The sequence below is a fragment of the Sturnus vulgaris genome, chromosome 4, assembly GCF_052056855.1.
Source record: "Sturnus vulgaris isolate bStuVul1 chromosome 4, bStuVul1.hap1, whole genome shotgun sequence".
In the NCBI taxonomy this organism is placed as follows: domain Eukaryota; kingdom Metazoa; phylum Chordata; class Aves; order Passeriformes; family Sturnidae; genus Sturnus; species Sturnus vulgaris.
Genome location: NC_142246.1, coordinates 44,907,293 through 44,925,365, shown reverse-complemented (window position 1 = coordinate 44,925,365; position 18,073 = coordinate 44,907,293). Strand labels below are relative to the sequence as shown.

The 18,073-nt window shown below is 47.3% G+C and overlaps 2 protein-coding genes across 8 annotated transcripts in view; one reads left to right on the top strand and one right to left on the bottom strand.

Annotated features, from left to right (window-relative positions):
- Positions 1 to 18,073, top strand: part of MFHAS1 (multifunctional ROCO family signaling regulator 1) — a 105,861-nt gene that overhangs the window by 73,128 nt on the left and 14,660 nt on the right. For all 6 annotated transcript variants that reach the window (XR_015803228.1, XR_015803233.1, XR_015803232.1 and 3 more), the window contains one exon: positions 10,071 to 10,205. The gene's annotated coding sequence lies outside the window, so the exon portion shown is untranslated. The remainder of the gene's footprint in view (positions 1 to 10,070; positions 10,206 to 18,073) is intronic.
- PPP1R3B (protein phosphatase 1 regulatory subunit 3B) lies at positions 2,658 to 8,968 on the bottom strand. 2 transcript variants are annotated; one of them, XM_014888282.2, is made up of 2 exons: positions 8,898 to 8,968; positions 2,658 to 6,067 (listed from the first exon to the last, which is right to left on the bottom strand). In XM_014888282.2, exons 1-2 carry the CDS (start codon positions 8,909 to 8,911, stop codon positions 5,176 to 5,178), a joined length of 906 nt encoding a protein of 301 aa, XP_014743768.2. In that variant the 5' UTR covers positions 8,912 to 8,968; the 3' UTR covers positions 2,658 to 5,175. The 2 variants fall into 2 exon arrangements, with proteins under 2 accessions (XP_014743768.2, XP_014743769.2); XM_014888283.2 differs by lacking the exon at positions 8,898 to 8,968 and adding an exon at positions 8,358 to 8,514.

The following is an 18,073-nucleotide window of genomic DNA, read 5'->3' as shown; positions in this document are numbered from 1 at the left end:
AGGAACAGACCAGCTGCAATTATTTTTCCACAAAAACACTCTTTTTATTTATTTAAGCCTCGTGTAAATGTCAATAACCAGTCTTTAAAGACAGCTAACTGTTCGGCAGGGTACCCCCTCCAAGGGGGAAGGATAAAGACAGGCGAGGGAGAGCAGCAGAACCTTGCTGGGTCAGAGCAGCTGGTTTGAAGCTTAGTTCCATCCAAAAAAAATCCCCAAGGACATAAATATGGTTTATTGCAATAATAATAGAGCCAGCTGAACTGCCCAGTAGGAACATCTGTGGAAACACCAGGGGAATTTGGGAGCATCACAACCCAGCCCCATGCTGCTGGCTTTTTGGCAAAGCTCTGTGCTGTTCCCAGGGGTACAGGGTGTTCTTGGTGCTGCTGAGAGCTGTGTCCTCACATAGCCTTCTAACGCTACTCACAAGTGCCCTTCTTGCCCTCTGTGACCACACATAAGCTTGTGGAAGACATTGTGAAATCAAGCTGATGCTTGAGTCTGGTGATGGCTATACTGGAAACAGCATCATGGTGTGTAAGAGAGAAAAGAGTAGTGTCCGAGCAAGGGAGACACTACAGAGCAACAGGGAACCCCATGGGACATGCTGGAACATAAGCCCCGTTTATCCCTTGCCATGTGATCAAGAGACTTTCCCCCAAAGACACAGTCTCTTAGGTTCATTTGCTGCTGCTTTGTGGAAAGGAAACTGAAGAACAGTCAACTGCTGTTGAGAAATGACATACCCTAGTTTTCTCCCCTCTTACGCTACCCTCCAGTTTCAAGGCAGACACATATTCCACAGATCACTCTCCACTGCAAGTGCCTCTAAGAGGTACATTTAAAATCAAGGAAAAGTTTGGTCCAGCAGCAAAGTACCATCTGGACACATTTACACTCCCATGACTCGGAAGAGACATGTCCCTCTGCGTATGATCTCATTCTGGGCAGTTTTTCCCCAGAGCATCTCCACATGGGTCCCCCTGGCAAACATCTGAAGCAAGAATGTGGGATGCTCATACAACATTTTGGATCCTGCTCTGCCTGGATGCAGGTGCAGGGAGCCTACATCCTGCCTTTGCCACTGTACCCAAGACCTGCAATCCAGTGTGTTCTAGAGGCTGCTGTGACAGCAGTGGTTCAGCAGAGCTGCTCCCCTGTAGGACAGCATCCCCAGGCCAACAGGAGATTGTCAAAGGGAAATCCCCCAAATCCCTCAGGATACAGAGGCTTGGGAACTTCAGAGAAGAGTGGTTGGGAGAAGGGGTGCAATGGCATGAGCATTCTAAGAAATCTTTGTATGTTAACCAGCAAGTATACAATCACACCTGTCACCTGTCAAGGGCTTTATGAATGCAGCAATTGCAGTGTCTGTATCATCTAACATATAACACCTGGGCATCAGGGAGAAACCCCAGAGCTGAGTTCTCTTGGCCCTTCTAGTGTTGCACCATCTCCTCAAGTACCCTAGATGGCTTGGACTTCTCTTACGTCCTAAACTAAAACTGTCCTCACATGGGGGTTTCAAGCCCCAAAGCTTTTACAGGAAATGTCTGGCTGCAATCTTTTCATTCACGAGCTTGGGCCAGCATTCAGATGTGAAAATAGCCCTGGCCAAGTCACCCCAATCACCTGAGGCGGGGTACAAATACCTTTTTTTTTTTTTTTTAATGCAGCCAGAAAAACAATCCAATTACCTTTTTAAAAGAGACCTGTATTACATGTTTGATTAAAAGAACCGCAATGGTTAAAAAGTCATCTTATGACAGCAGGAGACTTGGAAGGAGCCACAGTCAGAAGGTATTCAGTTTTATCACTGTATAGAGAAAGGCCAAGCTCACTCTCTGCAAAGCTTTGCACTAAGATGGGAAGCACTGCCTACAGAGCCACTCAAACCAGTACAAACCAAGACAAACACTTCTTCCTCCTCTTCCCCCACAGCTTTACATCTTACTTTATCTGTAAGCAGCAAATCTCACCCAACTCAGTAGTTGTTTGAAATAAAACACCTTCATAGCATCACCGAGGTTCAATCTTTGTCCTGAAAGCCAGGTCAAATGCCAAAGCTGGCCCTGGCTGGCATTTACACCAGCTGTTTCCTTTCTGCAAAGGGAATATTTCCTGCTAGTGCTTCTTATTGTAGCGACAACAGATAATTGCTTGGACATAAAGAAGGGTCTAACTTTCACTTGATCCTGGTATTAGAAAAGAGCCTGCCCCCTCTTCTGCAAGCATCCATCACAGCCCAGTACACAGAGAGTAAAGCACTAATCCCAGATCAAGCACGGGGCGGGGGGGAAGGGGAGAACAGACATTGTCTCAAAACAAAAGCTGAGAAACCCGAAAAGGCTGTTCCTAGCACTGCAAGCAAGAAAAAGAGTGAAGAGTACTTCGGGAACACAGTGATTAGTGGAGAAACCTAGGAGCACAGAGGAAGGGATCGAGACTCCTCCCATTCCAGGACTGCAGAGGCAATGAAAGCATTTGTGTTGATAGGAAGGCAGCAGAAATAGGCAGCTCTTTCCTGTTTCGGACAGCAGAATTCAGAGTGGATGTGTGCTTCTCCCTACCAATGCCCACTTACAGAAAGCTGGATCCATGTCCAAATCGCCTCCCCAGCCTCATGGGTGCTTAAATAAGATCCACAGCCAACATTTTGTTCCACCTTTATTTTAACAATTAGATAAAAACAGCCAAATTTTTAAGAGCGTAATTACATGGCAATTATAAAGTGCATTTCCCACTTGAATGTTGTGTACAAAAATATCTTTTAAAAACAAACATGCAAAACATCCTACAAGGCACTTCCAGGCATAGAGCAAAGAGAGGAACCCCCTCACTTCTATGTTCACACTGGGAATGAAAAAAGGGAAAGGCCACAAATAGTATTTTTAAACTGCTATTGATCAAATAGTCGGTTCCCAACCTAGCTTTTACTTATGGCACTGCTCTTCTATATCATCTTCCATGTTCCTCCCTAAGTACACCCAACAGACAGCCTGAAAACAAGCCTGTAAGGAGATATCACCATCCACAGCACCCCAGACCCACATGCTTTGTTTTGGCTCACAAACAGCTCTCCATAGGCACAAGAAGGTGCCAGGAGAACACTAGTTTTCTACAGTCAGTGTCTTACAACATCAACACCATACACCAAATAAATAAAAAACATCAGTGTGATTCAAACTTGCTTTAAGTTTAAAATCAAGCCAAGCTAGGCAACAGTCCCTTCCAGAGAGACCAAATGCAGGCTCTAAGGGCTGACTTGGGAAGCTGTTTGAACAGAGGAACCAAACCTGATGAGCTTTGGGCTAGCAAGTAGATTCACCACCTTGACTAAGTGATCAGGCACACTGAAGACGTATACTGATTCCATATTTTGAAAAAGCAGCAGTTGAAAGCCAGCTATTCTTCCTTCAAGCTCCTGTCCCTTTTGATATCCAAGAGTGATCTGAGTATCCCTTCTACGTTAAGAGTAAAACAGCTTCTAAGTATTTATACAGTAGTCTCCAGAATTAAAAGCTATGTTAACAAAGTGTCTAGCCTGTTGCTTCTCTCCAGCACATCCACAGGCTACTAGAGGCACTCAAAATTATGTAAAGCTTATGCACTAGAAAAAGTAGTATTCCCTTGACCTCTATTTCTACAAACTGTTCAGCACTCTCTCTTTGAGCTGAGGGATTAAGTTATTCTGCTCAATTAGCACCCAAGAAGGTCTGTGAGGCTGTTTGGCACTGCCAAGCTCACCACCTCAGCACACATCCAGAAGACAAGCCACCTCTTCAGTTGCAGGATGGCTCACATCTGTGATTTGTCTCACATGCAGGGCTGCTGTCAGGATAACCCCACATCTCACTCTCCTCACAGCTAGTTCTTTACATAGATGGGATGAGCCACTTTTTATGGTCAGAGATGCAAAGTCTGGGCATCTGCAGGTCAAACTGGCAGATACTGCTTCAGCAGTGAGGGAATCCCAGCACATTCATCCAGAACAGCCACAGTGCCCTTACATGCAAGCAGTGCTATGCCTTTATCTGTCAAGCAATCAGTGGCACAGAGTAACAAACCATTACCAGATCTTAAAAGCAACATCAGTTCTAAAGCCTATTCATCCCACAACATTGCTGGGATTGCACATACCACACTTCTCAGTCAAGGCACTTCCACCACAGTAGGTAAGCAACAGCCACCTTCCTGTATAGGACACAGCATAGACAGCCATGGGGTCCGTTTGTGTTTAGCTCCTGTAACACCTGAGCAGAGTCTCCTGCACAGGACCCTGGGCACAAAACTCTGGTTTACAGTCCACAAGAGAATGAAACATTTTCAGAGTCCATCACAGCCAACTTCAGACATCCATCAAGGGGAGAAAAAGCATCATTGATCACTCGTGATTAAAGAAACAAGAAGGTTTTGAAGAAGACAGTCAAGTATGTCAACCCACAGCTGTGTTACAAGCACCACACAGCTACAGCTATCTCTGTTTTTGCTAACACCAGTGGTATGAGAGATTTTCAAGCTCATCTGATGTAACAATCAGTAATTGAGCATATCAAATCTGATCCTCTCCTACAGGCATATCTCCTAATACAGCAGGCTGTAGGGCCACACTTCCTGTCATCACATTGCATTTCACTCCCAAAACATGCTTTCTGCCTCCATTAGGAAGGGCCTCACTACAAGGATATGTGCAAAGATAGGAATCCATTCCTGGCAATCCAACCACACTACTTCCTGACAGGCACAGCCTGGCTTTGCAAGGAGAACCCAGCAGCTGTAGTAGAGACCACTAACAATATAATACTAGGACATTTTGAAAGAGCCTTTTAATACTAGGCAGGCAATACAAAGCAGCCACCACTACACAGGTGCCTTGAACAGGCAATATAAGCACTGTAGTGTTTCCCTGAACACTGGCATCTTTACTGAAGAGGAAGAAGAAGTGCTGAAAAGACATGAGTGGTCCCTGGTCCTCTGATCATATGGAGAGCCAGATTGGCTTCTCTGACTATAAGCCCCCTGCCACACTGCACATTTGGTTTTGCTGGGAAGCTTATGCTAAGCTACACAGAGCCATACTTCTTCCACCTATTCATATACCTGTGTTCAGACTAGTCCCAAGGCCTACAGACACACCAGCAACAGTTAGTCAGCCTGGCCTTTGTCCTTGGGTCAATAGTAGGGCCCAAGTTTCTCATAGCCTGAATAACTGGGCCACTCAGGAAAGAGGCCATAGGAGCACCGAGGGCTCCCAAAGCAGTCAAATGCACTGCCAAAGTCAGGAGTCTGTGCGGGACGGGCAGCTTCCTGGGCAGACTTCAGTTCTGACCATATGATCCTGTAATTTGTGCCCCTGTTGTTGTCCCAGAACACCCTCCCATTGCACTCAAAGGAAATGGCAAACTCAACTCTTTCATGTGATTGAATTCCCTCAGGCAAGCTGATGTCAAAGGAAAACGTGTCCTGATCTGACCCTCCATACGTATCCTTGACATACTGACATGGGTGATCTACAAAGCTTTTCCATGTGTCAAACGTCATCCGGATCTTCACTGTCTTTTCAAAAGCAAGGTTCTTCACCTTCACTGTTCCCACAATAGATTTCTCCTTTAGGGTACAGTTTTCCAAACAGACACAGTCTGTCTGGAGGCGGTTTCTGAAGTCCAGGTAGTCTACAGAGGGCTGAACAAAATCCAGGACAAAGCTGTCCTTCTCCACTGTTGTCAGACCCACAATGTTGTCTATCAGCTCTGTGATGTTGAAAGGAAGATCTAGAGGATCTTCAAACTCTGAGAATACCTTCACCATTGTCAGAGCAAAGCCTCTGCTATCTGCAAATGACACCCTCTTCTTTGCTTTGTTGTGCATGAAGGAGTTTGCTGCCTCTTCTGGTCCATGCAGTGCAGTCTTGCTGCTCAGCTGGATGCAGGGCCTCAGTGGCTTGCTTGGCTTTGGAGTAATTTTGCAGGCACACTTCTCTCTTCGCAAGGGAGAGGAGCACAGGTACAGCTGCATCGCAACGTCCACAGCCATTGCTTGCTTGTGAGGGAAATAGTCTAATACTCTGGAAGACGAGAAGAAGGGTCAGTTGATGCCAGAAAAGCACTTTAATACAAATTTTGTCAGACAGTTGAAATATAATTTCCCCCAGCCATCTCAAATAAGCTTGCTTCTTAATTAAAGGCAGGTACTTGCATGGGGTGATTTACAGACATGAGGAGAAACACACTGCAGAAGAGGCAGGACCAGAGCCTTGAACACTTCTTCCAACTGCTACAGGGACAGAGTTTTCCTTTGAAGGCACATACGAAGACACTGTCCTACTAAGCTAGCAATAGCAGGCTCCAGAGCATTTGCAATCCAAAGCAAAGCCCATAGCTCAGTCCTGCCAATGCTCACAAAACCTCCAGATTATCAAATTTCAGTACTCCGTAAAGCAGTGTTCCTTCTGTGCTTTCCTCCCTCCAGGAGAGATTCTCCCCAGGGCTTAACAGGCTTTTGTAGGAATAGGAACTCAGTTTGTCACAAGCTGCCATACACAATTGACTTCACATTTCATAAAGCACCAGATATCAGCCAAAAAGCACTCATTCAGTTGAATTACACACTTTGCTCATCACTGTCCCCCAGAACTGCTCTATCCAAAGTGCCATTAAGTAGTATTGTAAAGGTAGCAACAGTCTGACACAGCAGCAGGGCACAGGCTTAGCCAACACTGCTCTGGAGCTTTCTTCCCTCTACTCTACTTTAAAACAAACATCAGCTCAGAAGGCACATCAGCCAGTTTTGCCTCCAGAAGAGTCTGCACTTCAAGCCTCCATAGGGTTTGTGCTAAGCCCCTGGAAAACATCCATACAGCCACAGAGCTCTGCCAAACACAACTCACCTAATTGAGGTTCACTGAGGCTTTGGAAGCAAGCCTGCTCGCAAAAAGCACAGGCCATGTGCCCCTCCTCCAGGACTCAGCCCATTCCTCCAGGGATGCAGCACTATCTCTCCATGTATCCATTGTAGGGCACTTTGCCAGATGTAGCCCTGGAGTTGACTCTGCAGCCAGGCAGCTCCCAGAACACTGCACCTATTGCTCCTGCCCTTACACTGACATTTAGATGGATGCTTTTAGCAGACTGTCTTTGGCCTGGCTCTGGATATACCACTGGATGGATTTATCACACATCCCTCTTAAGTCAACTGTATTGCAGCTGACTTTAAACACAGAGTATTCCCTTAATAAATATCCTCCTTGGCTGCAGGCCAAGGTCCAAAGCTGCTCCCACCACACAGAGAGGGATGAGGCAGCAGTAGCAGTGACCACTGGCAGCAGAGTTCAGGCTGCCAAAGCCATGGACAGCCAGCTCTAGTACTTGACTGCAGCTCCTGTGCCAAGAAAAAGTAAGAGCCACACTCTAGTTCAGTACTTTAACTCCCCACTCTGTAACACCAACACAGCAGCTCTGAACAGGCTTTCACAGCATCCATTCAGCAAGGGTATCTGTTTATTCAGAGCACATGTGTGAAGGCTTGCATCTCAACACACCCACCAGCCAACTCCTTCTGCAGTGCCTCATTTCAGCTCAAGGGTAGCTGCACAAGACAGACACCTCAGATCCACCTGTCTGCTAATGCTATTCTGCTCATCTCTACCTGGTTTTGCCAAGTTTTTGTTCATATACACTTCATACAGGTAATTTCCTCCTTTAAATTAATGCTGCTTCCAATGCTTCCTCTCTTACTTGGGTCAGTTTCATCTGCATTGCATCTTTTCTCAGGAAAATTTATTCAGCTGAATTCCTGTAATTTCTGGGAAGTCAAGTTTCATAGTAAGCCTTGGTTATTTAGTTTTAAAATGCAGAGGCATAAAATACCCAGCTGCCTAACTTGGAGCTTTTTTCCAAGGTAAAAACTGTAGCAAGAGCTTTTCATAACCAACTTTGAGCATGAGATGAGCCCTGTGGTTTTATGAACAGCTAGCTCATTTGATATCCCAGACGACTTTTTCTGCACTGGAGAGTCTACTGATGCCCAGCTCTCAGCCAGAGACAGGTTTCCCCTTTGGGGGCTGAGGAGGTTTGCCTTGAACTGCAGGTGCTTTGAAGGTGGAAGCGGGAATACAGTTTTGAGAGCTTATTCAGGAAATTAAGCCCCAGGAAGTAAAAAGTGCAAGGCAGGGAGCCCAATGCAGGTACAGGGCCAATTTCTTTCCCTCATCCCTTAAAAGGAGAACAAACTTGACCCTGCCTCCGGACTTCTTCCGAAAACTTTACCCTCTCCAGAAAAGGATGTCTGTCGCCACACATTCCTCCCTCCTGTCATTCTACAAATGAGAATTAAGCCAGAGCCAAGGAATTACTTACACCTCCATTGTCGAACCCCGTCGGCTACCTCCGCTCTGCTTCCCACGCTACCTGGGGACAGGTGACCCCTTGCACAGGGCTGGGCATAGAGCACTTGCCGAGCTAAAGTTCGCAGCCGTGACAAGGCTGAAGCAGCGCTCGAACACTCCGCACCCCGTCCTCCTCCCGGATCCAGGTCAGGCCGGACTGCCCCGCGGGCGCAGCCCGCTTACCACCGGCGCCTGCCTGGGCGGTGTTCACTCGTTACGGCCCGCCCCCTCCGCAACATCAGCCAAGCCGCGCCGCCCAAACCCGGGAGAGGCACCAGAAGAGAGCCCCACAGAGGGGCAGCGCCGACGCCCCGGGGCTACCGCTCCCAGCTCAGCCGAATGGCTGAAGGAGCCAAGCCGCAGGAGCCCGTTTTCCTCCAGGAACAGCACCGCGGCGGGGAGCCCCAGAATCGCCCCCGCACACACGACGAGGCTGCAAATCCGAGCAGGGGAAGGGGACGAGCAACGTCAGGGCCGAAAGCCGCGGCGGACGAGGCTGGCGCGCCCGTACCTGGTGCAATGCATGAGGCCGATCCGACAGCACTGCCTCACGCCGCGCCGGTACCCGGGACGGCCTCTTAAGGGCGCCCGGCCTCGCCCCGTTGAGCTGCAGCCAATCAGTACGCTCCGAGCGAGGGCGCCCGGCACACGAGTGGGCGGGCCCGGTCCGTTGGGCGGGGCCGCGTTGGCCAGCGGGTTCTGAGGGGCTGTGCAAGGGATGAGGGTCCCTCCTATCGGGGGAGTTCCCTGAGCAGCGTCGGGGTTCCCGCGTGGGGGAACCTCGCCGAGCAGCCCCGCCACTCCATCTGCGGCTGGACGACCTCGTTGTGGTAGAAGTGACAAGCTCAGTGTCAGGCGTCGGCTACCCCTAGTCCCTCACTGTCCGTCGGTACCTGCTCCAGGTTGCTGTCCCTTGTGTGTCCAGAATCACAGAACCAATTTGGTTGGAAAAGACCTCTGAGATCGAGTCCAACCTGTGACTGAACACCATAATGTCAACTAAACCATACCACTAAATGCCAGGTCCAGTCTTTCCTTAAACACCTTGGGGAGGGTGACTCCACCAATGCCCTGGGCAGCCCATTCCGATGTCTAACCACTCTTTCTGTGAATAAATTCCTTCTAATGTCTAACCTAAACCTCTACTGCTGCAGCTTAAGACTATATCCTCTTGTCCTGTCACTGGTTACCTGAGAGAAGAGGCTCCTTTCAGGTATTTGTAGACAGTGATTAAGATCTCCCCTGAGCCTTCTTTTCTCTGGACTAAACACCCCAGCTCCCTCAGCCGTTCCTCAAAGAACTTGTGTTCCAGACCCATCACTTGCCTTGTTGCCCTTCTCTGGACCCACTCCAGCACCTCAGTGTCCTTCCTGAATTGAGGGGCCAAAATTGAGAAGGGCAGAGTAGGCTTTCCACGTGCCACAAGTAAGCAGCTAAACCAACAGGAATGTACTCTTGAGGAAAGCCTTTTTGGGGCACCAATCTACCTGTCTGAGCTGGACCAGGGTGTTTGGGTGCTCAGGGCCAGGTGGGGAGGAGGGTAACTCTCACATTTATATCTTGTGGCCACAGTGCCAGGGCTGTAGTGGCCCTGGGGAGAAATCCCCAGAGAATACTCAAAAATCTGCTTTCCAGACAAGATTTATGATGCGCAGTGGAAGAAAAATGCCTTTTTTTTTTGTAGAGGTGGCTTCCATCTATGAGGAAAAAGACACCAACAACTGCCTGGCTGGCAAAGAGATCAGCTCCATGGGAATCTCTATCCATCATATGTGCAGAACTGGAAAGGTGTTTCCAGCATCCTGAAAACATCTGCCAGGTGAGTTGATGTTCTGTCATAGATCGCTTTGCAGGGCCAGCTGGGCCAAGGGGTCTTCCCAAGTGTCCTCCCACCTCCAGTTCCCATTTCTGCTCCTTTGGGCTGCTCCTGAGTCCATGTCAGCACAGAGCCCAGTCTTCAATAATTTGGAAAGTGTGCATGGAGCTGGCCTCCCTGTCAGGGGAGTGGCTCTGTGGACAAATGCTGCCTCCATGGGAAAGCAGCAGAGGGTGTAAAGCCTACTGGAAGGCAGGGATGGTGCATTTGCATTCTCCCCATGGTAGCAGTGGAGATACTTTTTGTGCCACATCTGGCCTCTAACTGCACAGCTGCAAGCAATTCTGCTCTCTCTCACCTTCCTTACAAACCAGAAAAGCAGGATTGAAGTGTCAACATTTGTTTATCATTAACTTGTGGAAACACAGACAGCTATTGTTAAAGCTGGAGACTTCCTGCTGGAAGCTGCCATTTAATAAACTTATTGCTCTGCAAGGCAAAAGGGTTTTGTTGGGGGAAAAAAATGGTTTTTTTTGTTTCATGAATTCTTTTTTGATAAAAGCAATGGTAGTATTTAAAGTTGGGGAGAGAGAGCTGAAAGATGTACCCATTGCAGGAATATTGCAGATTTACAGTAATTTTTCAGGTGCTGAGTGTATGGTGGGATTTTAGCATGTGTTACTTAATGACAGGGTTTACAGTAGAAATAAAAGGACCCATGTTCAGATTTTCCCAGGAGACACAAATGGGATAAGGTGGCCATGGCCCATGGACCCCCCTCCAGTGCTGCCTCCCCTTCTCCAGGCAGAGCCACTGCACCCTGGCTCAGCATCACTGGTGCAGAGAGGTTTGGATGGAAGTGGTGGACTTAATGGGATGAGCCCCAAAACTTATGGAAGCCCTGACCTGACTCACACTTGTCACTATGATTGCTGGCAGCTCGGCACCATGGAGGTGCCAAGGGAGATGCTGGTTCACTTCTCTGCTGTGCGGGCTTTGCCCAGCCAGCCCACAGCACCAGGTATAGAATGCACATGAGGTGGCTCAAGGTGCATTTCTGCCCACGTTTGCTGTGAGCAGGGCAGGGTGTTGCACAACTGTGGCTCGGTGTTTGCCCCGAATCAAAGGTAGGTGGATGTCTGGGCAGGGCATTGTGGCAGACTGTGGACACAGACTCTTATCTCTGGGAAGCTGAGATAGTGGCTATATTTAGCTCAGTGCTAGGCCTTATGCAGTGATCTTTGTGATTTCCCCACAGCTTTCCCCACACCCCTGCTGCTTTGCAGAGAGATGAGAAGAGCTTGCTCCCTGGCATGAGGAAGAGGCTACACGTTGCTTCTTTCTGGGGGAGTGTTGTAGAACTAGTCCCATCCATGACAGACAGCTCTGGAAAGAGGCTCTCGCTCTCCCATCATATCTCACTTGGCTTTTCTTCCTCATTCAAAGGGTATTTACCCCAGCACATTCTGGTACAGGACATGATGACTCCTGCACCTCTTGGATGCAGCTTTCCTGGTTTGCTGCCTGAGGAGAGGCTAAGATTCTCCTACTCACCAGAGGGGCCCTCCTTCCCCTGCCATGTTCCCTCAAGAGCCACTCTACTAGCAGGCTTGAGTAGGTCGTTGGGGACCCTTCCTGGTCTTGCCATCTCCTCAGTGCCCTGCTGGAGACATGCGTGGATGGAGCATCTTCTCCTCCATGTTAGGAATCTGCAGGCTGCTGCGACAGCTCAGCTTCCCAGCAGCCGGGCAGTGGGGAGCCCAGACAGGAAAGGGGAGAGGGGCCAAGAGTGTTGTGCAATGTGTCCACACTACATCAGGCTGCAGGGACAAGGCTCAAGGGCGAGGGCTTTAAACCAGTGGAGTGGCTGATGTAATAGGGAGTTATTCAGGGGCTGCTGCCATGGGGCACCCCATCCCATATCTCATGCCCTCTCCCAAATCAGCAATCTCTTCCCACCCCTTTTAGGTTTCATGAGAAACAGCTGATGAGGAGAGACCCAGTGAGCATCCTTGCTGACCAAAAGCAGAGCAGGGCTTGGCTGCAGAGACCAGCTGGCCAGCAGCCACCTATCACTGTCTGCTCTTGCTGGCCAGCCAGCACTGATTTTTTCCAGCTATGGCTAACGTGACAGAAAGCTGTAGGAAACATGGATTCCCTCACCATCAACTTGGTAACTCTCACCATCATCTGTAAGTGTGTGCTGAAGCCTGATGTGTTGTTTGGGAGCTCCTTTTGCTCCCAGGCCTCAGTCTGGCTTCTCTAGTGTCACAGCAAGCACAGCTTCACCAAAGGACAGACTTGAGAAGTCACCCATTGGGTGTTGAGATTCCCCTTTTTTTTTCCATAGGTCTCGAACTCCTGTATCTGTCTCAGGCAATTAAGCAGAAAGCATTCAATGTGTTCCAGTATCAAAGGAAGTCCCACTCTTGGCTAAGGCTCTTGACTGTGTTTTGGGGAGCTGTGCTCCAGGGCAGAGGCCCCACTGCTTCTCCTGTCCAGAAATTAGGAGTTGCTTCAATATACTGGCTGTAGGCCTGAAGTGGAGTATTTATCTTGGCATGGCTCCCTTTGGATCTTGTGTGCACCCATGGTCAAACACCCCAAGGAATGTGTACTCTGCCCACTGAAGACCATGGCACCTGCCCTTCCAGGCCAATATGCACAGCAAAGATGGTTTGGGGTCAGATACAAAGCCTGGCCTGGTACCATGTGCTATAGACAAAACTATGGTTCTTAATATCAAAATGCCCAACAAGAAAAAACCTTTAAAACCATTGCAAAGAAAGGGAAATTATGGGGGAATGAATGAAGGAAAATTAGCCCCAACAAATGCTTTAAGGAAATCTGCTACTTAGAGAGAAAAAGAGGAATGGGATTTCAGAAAAGGAAGAGCTCAAAAGGCAGCACAAGGAGACAAATGACAGTAGAGAAACCCAAATGACAGGCAGACAGGAACAACAAAGAGAGGAGTCCTTGACCTGGCATACAATGTGCTTGTTGAAAATGTTGTATCAGTGCTAAGGTGAGGCTGGGTACCAAGTTAAAAAAATCTTTTCCCAAGAGATTGGGACCCAAGAGAGGGTGAGTCCCTGAAGGAAGAGAATGGTACCTCCTTTTTCAACATATAAAGTGTTCTTTTCAGAGAGCTGCTCAAGGACCTTGCCTTCCTGCAGTCTACAGAATTCATTCCCATCAGTGAGGTTCTGGAAAACTCATAGCAATAGAATGGAGGTTGGTTGCCTGTCCCAAGATTGCATAAAGTGGTGCAACAACTGTGTACCCATCCTTACCTTTTTTTTCGTAAGAGCTTCCCTTCCTCTAGTGAACATGCACTATGGAAATGTCTGGCTTGACCTCCCAGAAACTTTTCTTTGTTATGCTTCAGCTGTTGCAGAGCCTTCTGCTGTTTGTTTGAACTCGGGAGTACCTGGTTGTGCAGATACTATGTGTAAAAAAAAAAAAAGGCTGTAAACAGAAGGAAGAAAGGAGCATAAAGATACAGCTTGGACTAAAACTTCAAATCCTCCAAATTGCCCATGTGCTCCTGCAGGAGAGAGACAGCAAGGGCTTGACTGGAGTGGCAAGAGTACGAAAAGAAATTTGGGCTGTTACAGTGGATTCACTGGTGTGATTGCAAATCCAGAGAGATGCTCAGCTCCTCTCAGGCAGGCTGAATCAGCCTAGTTGCATTGACAGCTTGCCCTTTTTATTCCATAAAGGTATCCAACTGGCTGAACTTGAACCTGCCCTAGATGCATAAGTTATGGTGAAGCAATATATATTTTAACTTTGGTACCCTACAAAGTTTGCAAACCTTATTTTGTGGAGCAGTTGTCTTAGGAATTTATGTGTATCCAGGCTTGGGGACACAGAGGGCTTTGCGCAAGAGGCTGAAAGCCTGAAAGGCCACTTGAATGCTGATGAAGGCTGGGAGAGAAAAAGCCAGGCTGATGAGTGCATGTAGTTCTTGGTGATAAGTATGATCCTAACCTTCTTTCAGGGGTTCATATCCTTCAGCTGAGCCTGTCTGAGTATCCAGGCTCTCTGCTGGTCCATCACTCCATGAAGCATTTTGTCTCATCTGAAGATTAGTGTCAATGAAAGATGGAATCCGTTGCTTTCTGGACCTGCCTATCTTTGTGTATTCACTATAGAGAGAATCTGAAAATCAGCAGGAGCAAGAGGCCTGACTTTTAAACAGTATCCTGAGCAAGTGCCAAAGGCAATGTCAGTGGTAAAGACAAAAGCTTAGGGTGCTGGGGAAGATCAGCTGAAGCTACTCCAGCCATCAGCCTTTGCAATTCTTGAAAATGTTTTTCAAGTGTAACCTGGTCTTTTTATTTGGAAGTTTTCATCTAATCCTGTGTGGGCAGAAGTTATTAAAGGATTTTTACCCAATTAACCAGAATCTTGAAGTTTCCTTCTTGCAGAAACTAACTGCTAGGAAAAATTACCCCTCTCTGGGCATCATGTACTTCTGAAGTTGCCCAATATATGCTACTAAGTAGGTCACTTGAGATCCCAGTTTTGGAGCATACAAATGCCTCCAGTGTCTGCAGGTACCTTGGTACTGCCTCGTCTCCTGAGTACTTAGGATCCTGCAGAGACAGCTCTCTCTCTCTGTCTGATCTTACAAGATCCAGCTAATCTCATTTCCACCTCACAGGATTATGCACAACGACTTTGCACCACAGCAAGGACTTCTAAACTTGGATTGCATGAAGCAGAATTTAGGAAATGTGCCTGCAGACAAGGGGCAGACTCAGGGCAGGAATAACTCTAATGGGATCTGGAAAGCAGGATAGCTCTTCATAGGGAGGCTGCCTTTGTTTCTGGTTGGGGAGGAGGGAGTCAGGCCATTGAATGGTACAGGAAGCAGTGTTCCAGTGCTGACACATGTCATGTCCCAAGCCCACAAAGGCTGTGAGCATTTTTATCTGTCACTTTCAGCTCTCCTCCTTCTCTAGTCTTTGCTCATATCTTATTAGTGATCTACCCAGTTTCCCTTCATCAGCAGCTACTGGGACCCTGCTGTGGCTGAAAACCAGAGTAAAGAAATTGCAACCTCCTCCCAAAAGTAAGACAAACCCTCAAGTTTCCCTGAATGCTACTGATTCCTGAATAGGTGTTAACGTGCTGGAAAGCAAGTCAAGATAGTGCAGACACAACAAGTGGGGAAAGAGAAGGTCTTTGGCTTTGTAAATAGGAGACCATCTTACAGTGATTTGAATTCAGTGGCACCAACAAAACTGTAAAAAACAGCAATATCTGGGGGCTGCAGGAAAATCATGAAGTTAAAATAAATATTATGGTTCTGAAAGTTGCCATAAATAGGTTGGGAATTAAATTTGCTGACTTATCTACTACTAATAAAGGAGAAAGAAATCTAGAAGAGGTGAAATAGTGCATAGCAGCTAAATACCCTAGGTTTTGATTTTTTTTCACCTCCAGAACTGCAGTGATAACTTAGGTGTTTTGGCCCGAAAGCCAAGTGCCACAATAGTCCATCTTTCCTAATTTTTCAAAAATACTTTGACCCCCACTGCGTTGGTCCAATTTTGTGCCGTACCACTCCATCAAAGCTTGCAGTGCTGAAAAACTGCAGACACTACCAAATACTCTGCACTAATTATTTCCGTTCATCAAAGGGCTACTTCAGAATACAAAGTCTTCTGTGATATTCAGGCTCCCAATGAGGCAACAACCCAGAAAACACCAAACACTATTTTCTGAGGCTGGTTGCTGTAACCTTATCATCTGAGACTCAGAGCACTTTGGATCTCCTCAAGTGCACATTCCAGAGACAGTAAGTTGCTGTCACATCCTGGAAGTGGGCTGTGTATCTAAGTTGGCTGACCCACAGAGCAATGACCCACTTCAAACCCTGGCAACTTTCTCAGCTCTCTTTGATTGCTTAGTCTAGAAATTACTCAAGTCCAATCTTCTCACTTTGCCTTCCACAAGGCCTGGTTGGTTCCCATCCCTCTGTTGGGTGGATTCTCCTTGGGAGTCTTAATAATGCCTAATGCACCTCAGATTGTGGCTGATGTGAGCTGGTTTTGAGCTGTTTGACAGCTTTGGGACAAACTTTAAAGCCTTTGGTCCCACAGATTCTAGAGTTGTGCCTGTGGTGGTGTTTGCTCAAGTAAGGAATTTGCTTAGGTCCTCCAAGAAGTGGGCAGAGTTAGCTCAATCAAATTAAATAATCAAGTACTGTTTGATTAACTGCTTAACCCAAGCTGCTTGTGGCTTCCCTGGCAGCCAGGACTGATCCAGCCTGTGCAACAGCATGGCTGGGCTTTGCACAGTTCCTGTCCAGGGAACCATGTGCAGGACAGAGCTACATTGGTACCCAACCTGCCTCCAAGATTTTTAAAGCCTCTGCTTAAACGTGAGCTAGAGCAGCTATAAATAGCAACCAGTGTCCCCTGGTTAACCCAAGGGCTTTGATCACGGAACTGGCTCAGTGTGTGATTGGCTGCTCACAACCTCAGCTCTCACATTGACTGTGGGACAAGTTCATTAGTACTCCTGGTTTATTGCTGCCTTGTAGTCTGGGAAATGGAGGGGTGGGTGGGAATATGTTCCCTTTGAAACCCCCAAATATGAAAATACATATTTATTATATGGCAACAAAAATGCTTGTACATAATTACAATATACAATTCATAATCAAAAATATAAAGCATTCATTTCAAATTAAGACTTAAGTGCAAAGCAATCTGTAATTTCTAAAGTTGAATAATATAATTACAATAAATCTCTTGATAAAGGGTTGGAAGCAGCTGTCTCGAGGAGGGGAGGATGCTTGATGCCAATATTGCAAAGCCAGCAATGTCCCCATCTGGTATGGATGCTGCAGTGCATAGTCTGACCACTGCCTACCACAGTGCTGCTGGCCCCCAGTATTTCTTATCTGCACGAGCACACATCCTATTTATTGAGCAGACTTCCTTTGTTTTGCAGCTCACTCTCCCTTATGAGTATGTTATTGTCTTATGATCAAACATCATGGTTGTAATAGGCACAGCACCCCAGGTTTAATTGCTTTCTCCATATGTCATTCTGAAGTGCAAGTCTCTTAAATCATTGTCAGGACTGTGTTCCCTGCTGCCAGGTACTGCCAAGTTTATATCTGGAGCACTATGCCCAGTTTGTTTCTCCACGATGAGATAAATGGTGACAGGTTTCAGCCTAGTGGCTGCCACCAGACTGGAGCATGTGGCATGTAAGGAGATACCAAGGGAGATGGTCTTCTTCAGCCTAGAAGAGAAACAACAAATAGTGCCCTAGGTGTATCTTCCACTGTGTGAGAGGTAGACAGTGAATGCAGCACCAAACCTTCTCAGAGGTGCCCAATGAAAGGACCAGAGCCAACAGGCACTTCTGCAACACAGGGACCTATGATGAGACAGGTGGAAACAGCTGCTCCAGAACAATGGGATGGCAGTACATGGCCCAGAGAGGTGGTGGTGCCTCCATCCTTGGGAACCAACCTTGCCTTGGCTCAAACATCCTGAGCTGACTGAGTGTCCCCCACACAAGGAATGAGGATGGGACAGATGCCTCCAGAGGACCATTCCATCCATTATTGTATGATTATATTTCTCCATTTGAAACTGTTGCCCTCTGAAAGCATTGATGGCTACTGAGTTCCCCGATGTGGTCTGTGGTAGTTCACAGACCCATCTCAGTGGAGGAATGCTCTCATAGGAACCCACAGTGCTTAAAATTAAGAGTATGTACTACAATGAGCAAATACAGAATGATGAGAGGCAGATAAGACATGGAGAATTCATGTATCAGCGTGGCATTTAATGTAACATTTAATATCCAGCAAGATGTCACATTTAATATCCAGTGTCATT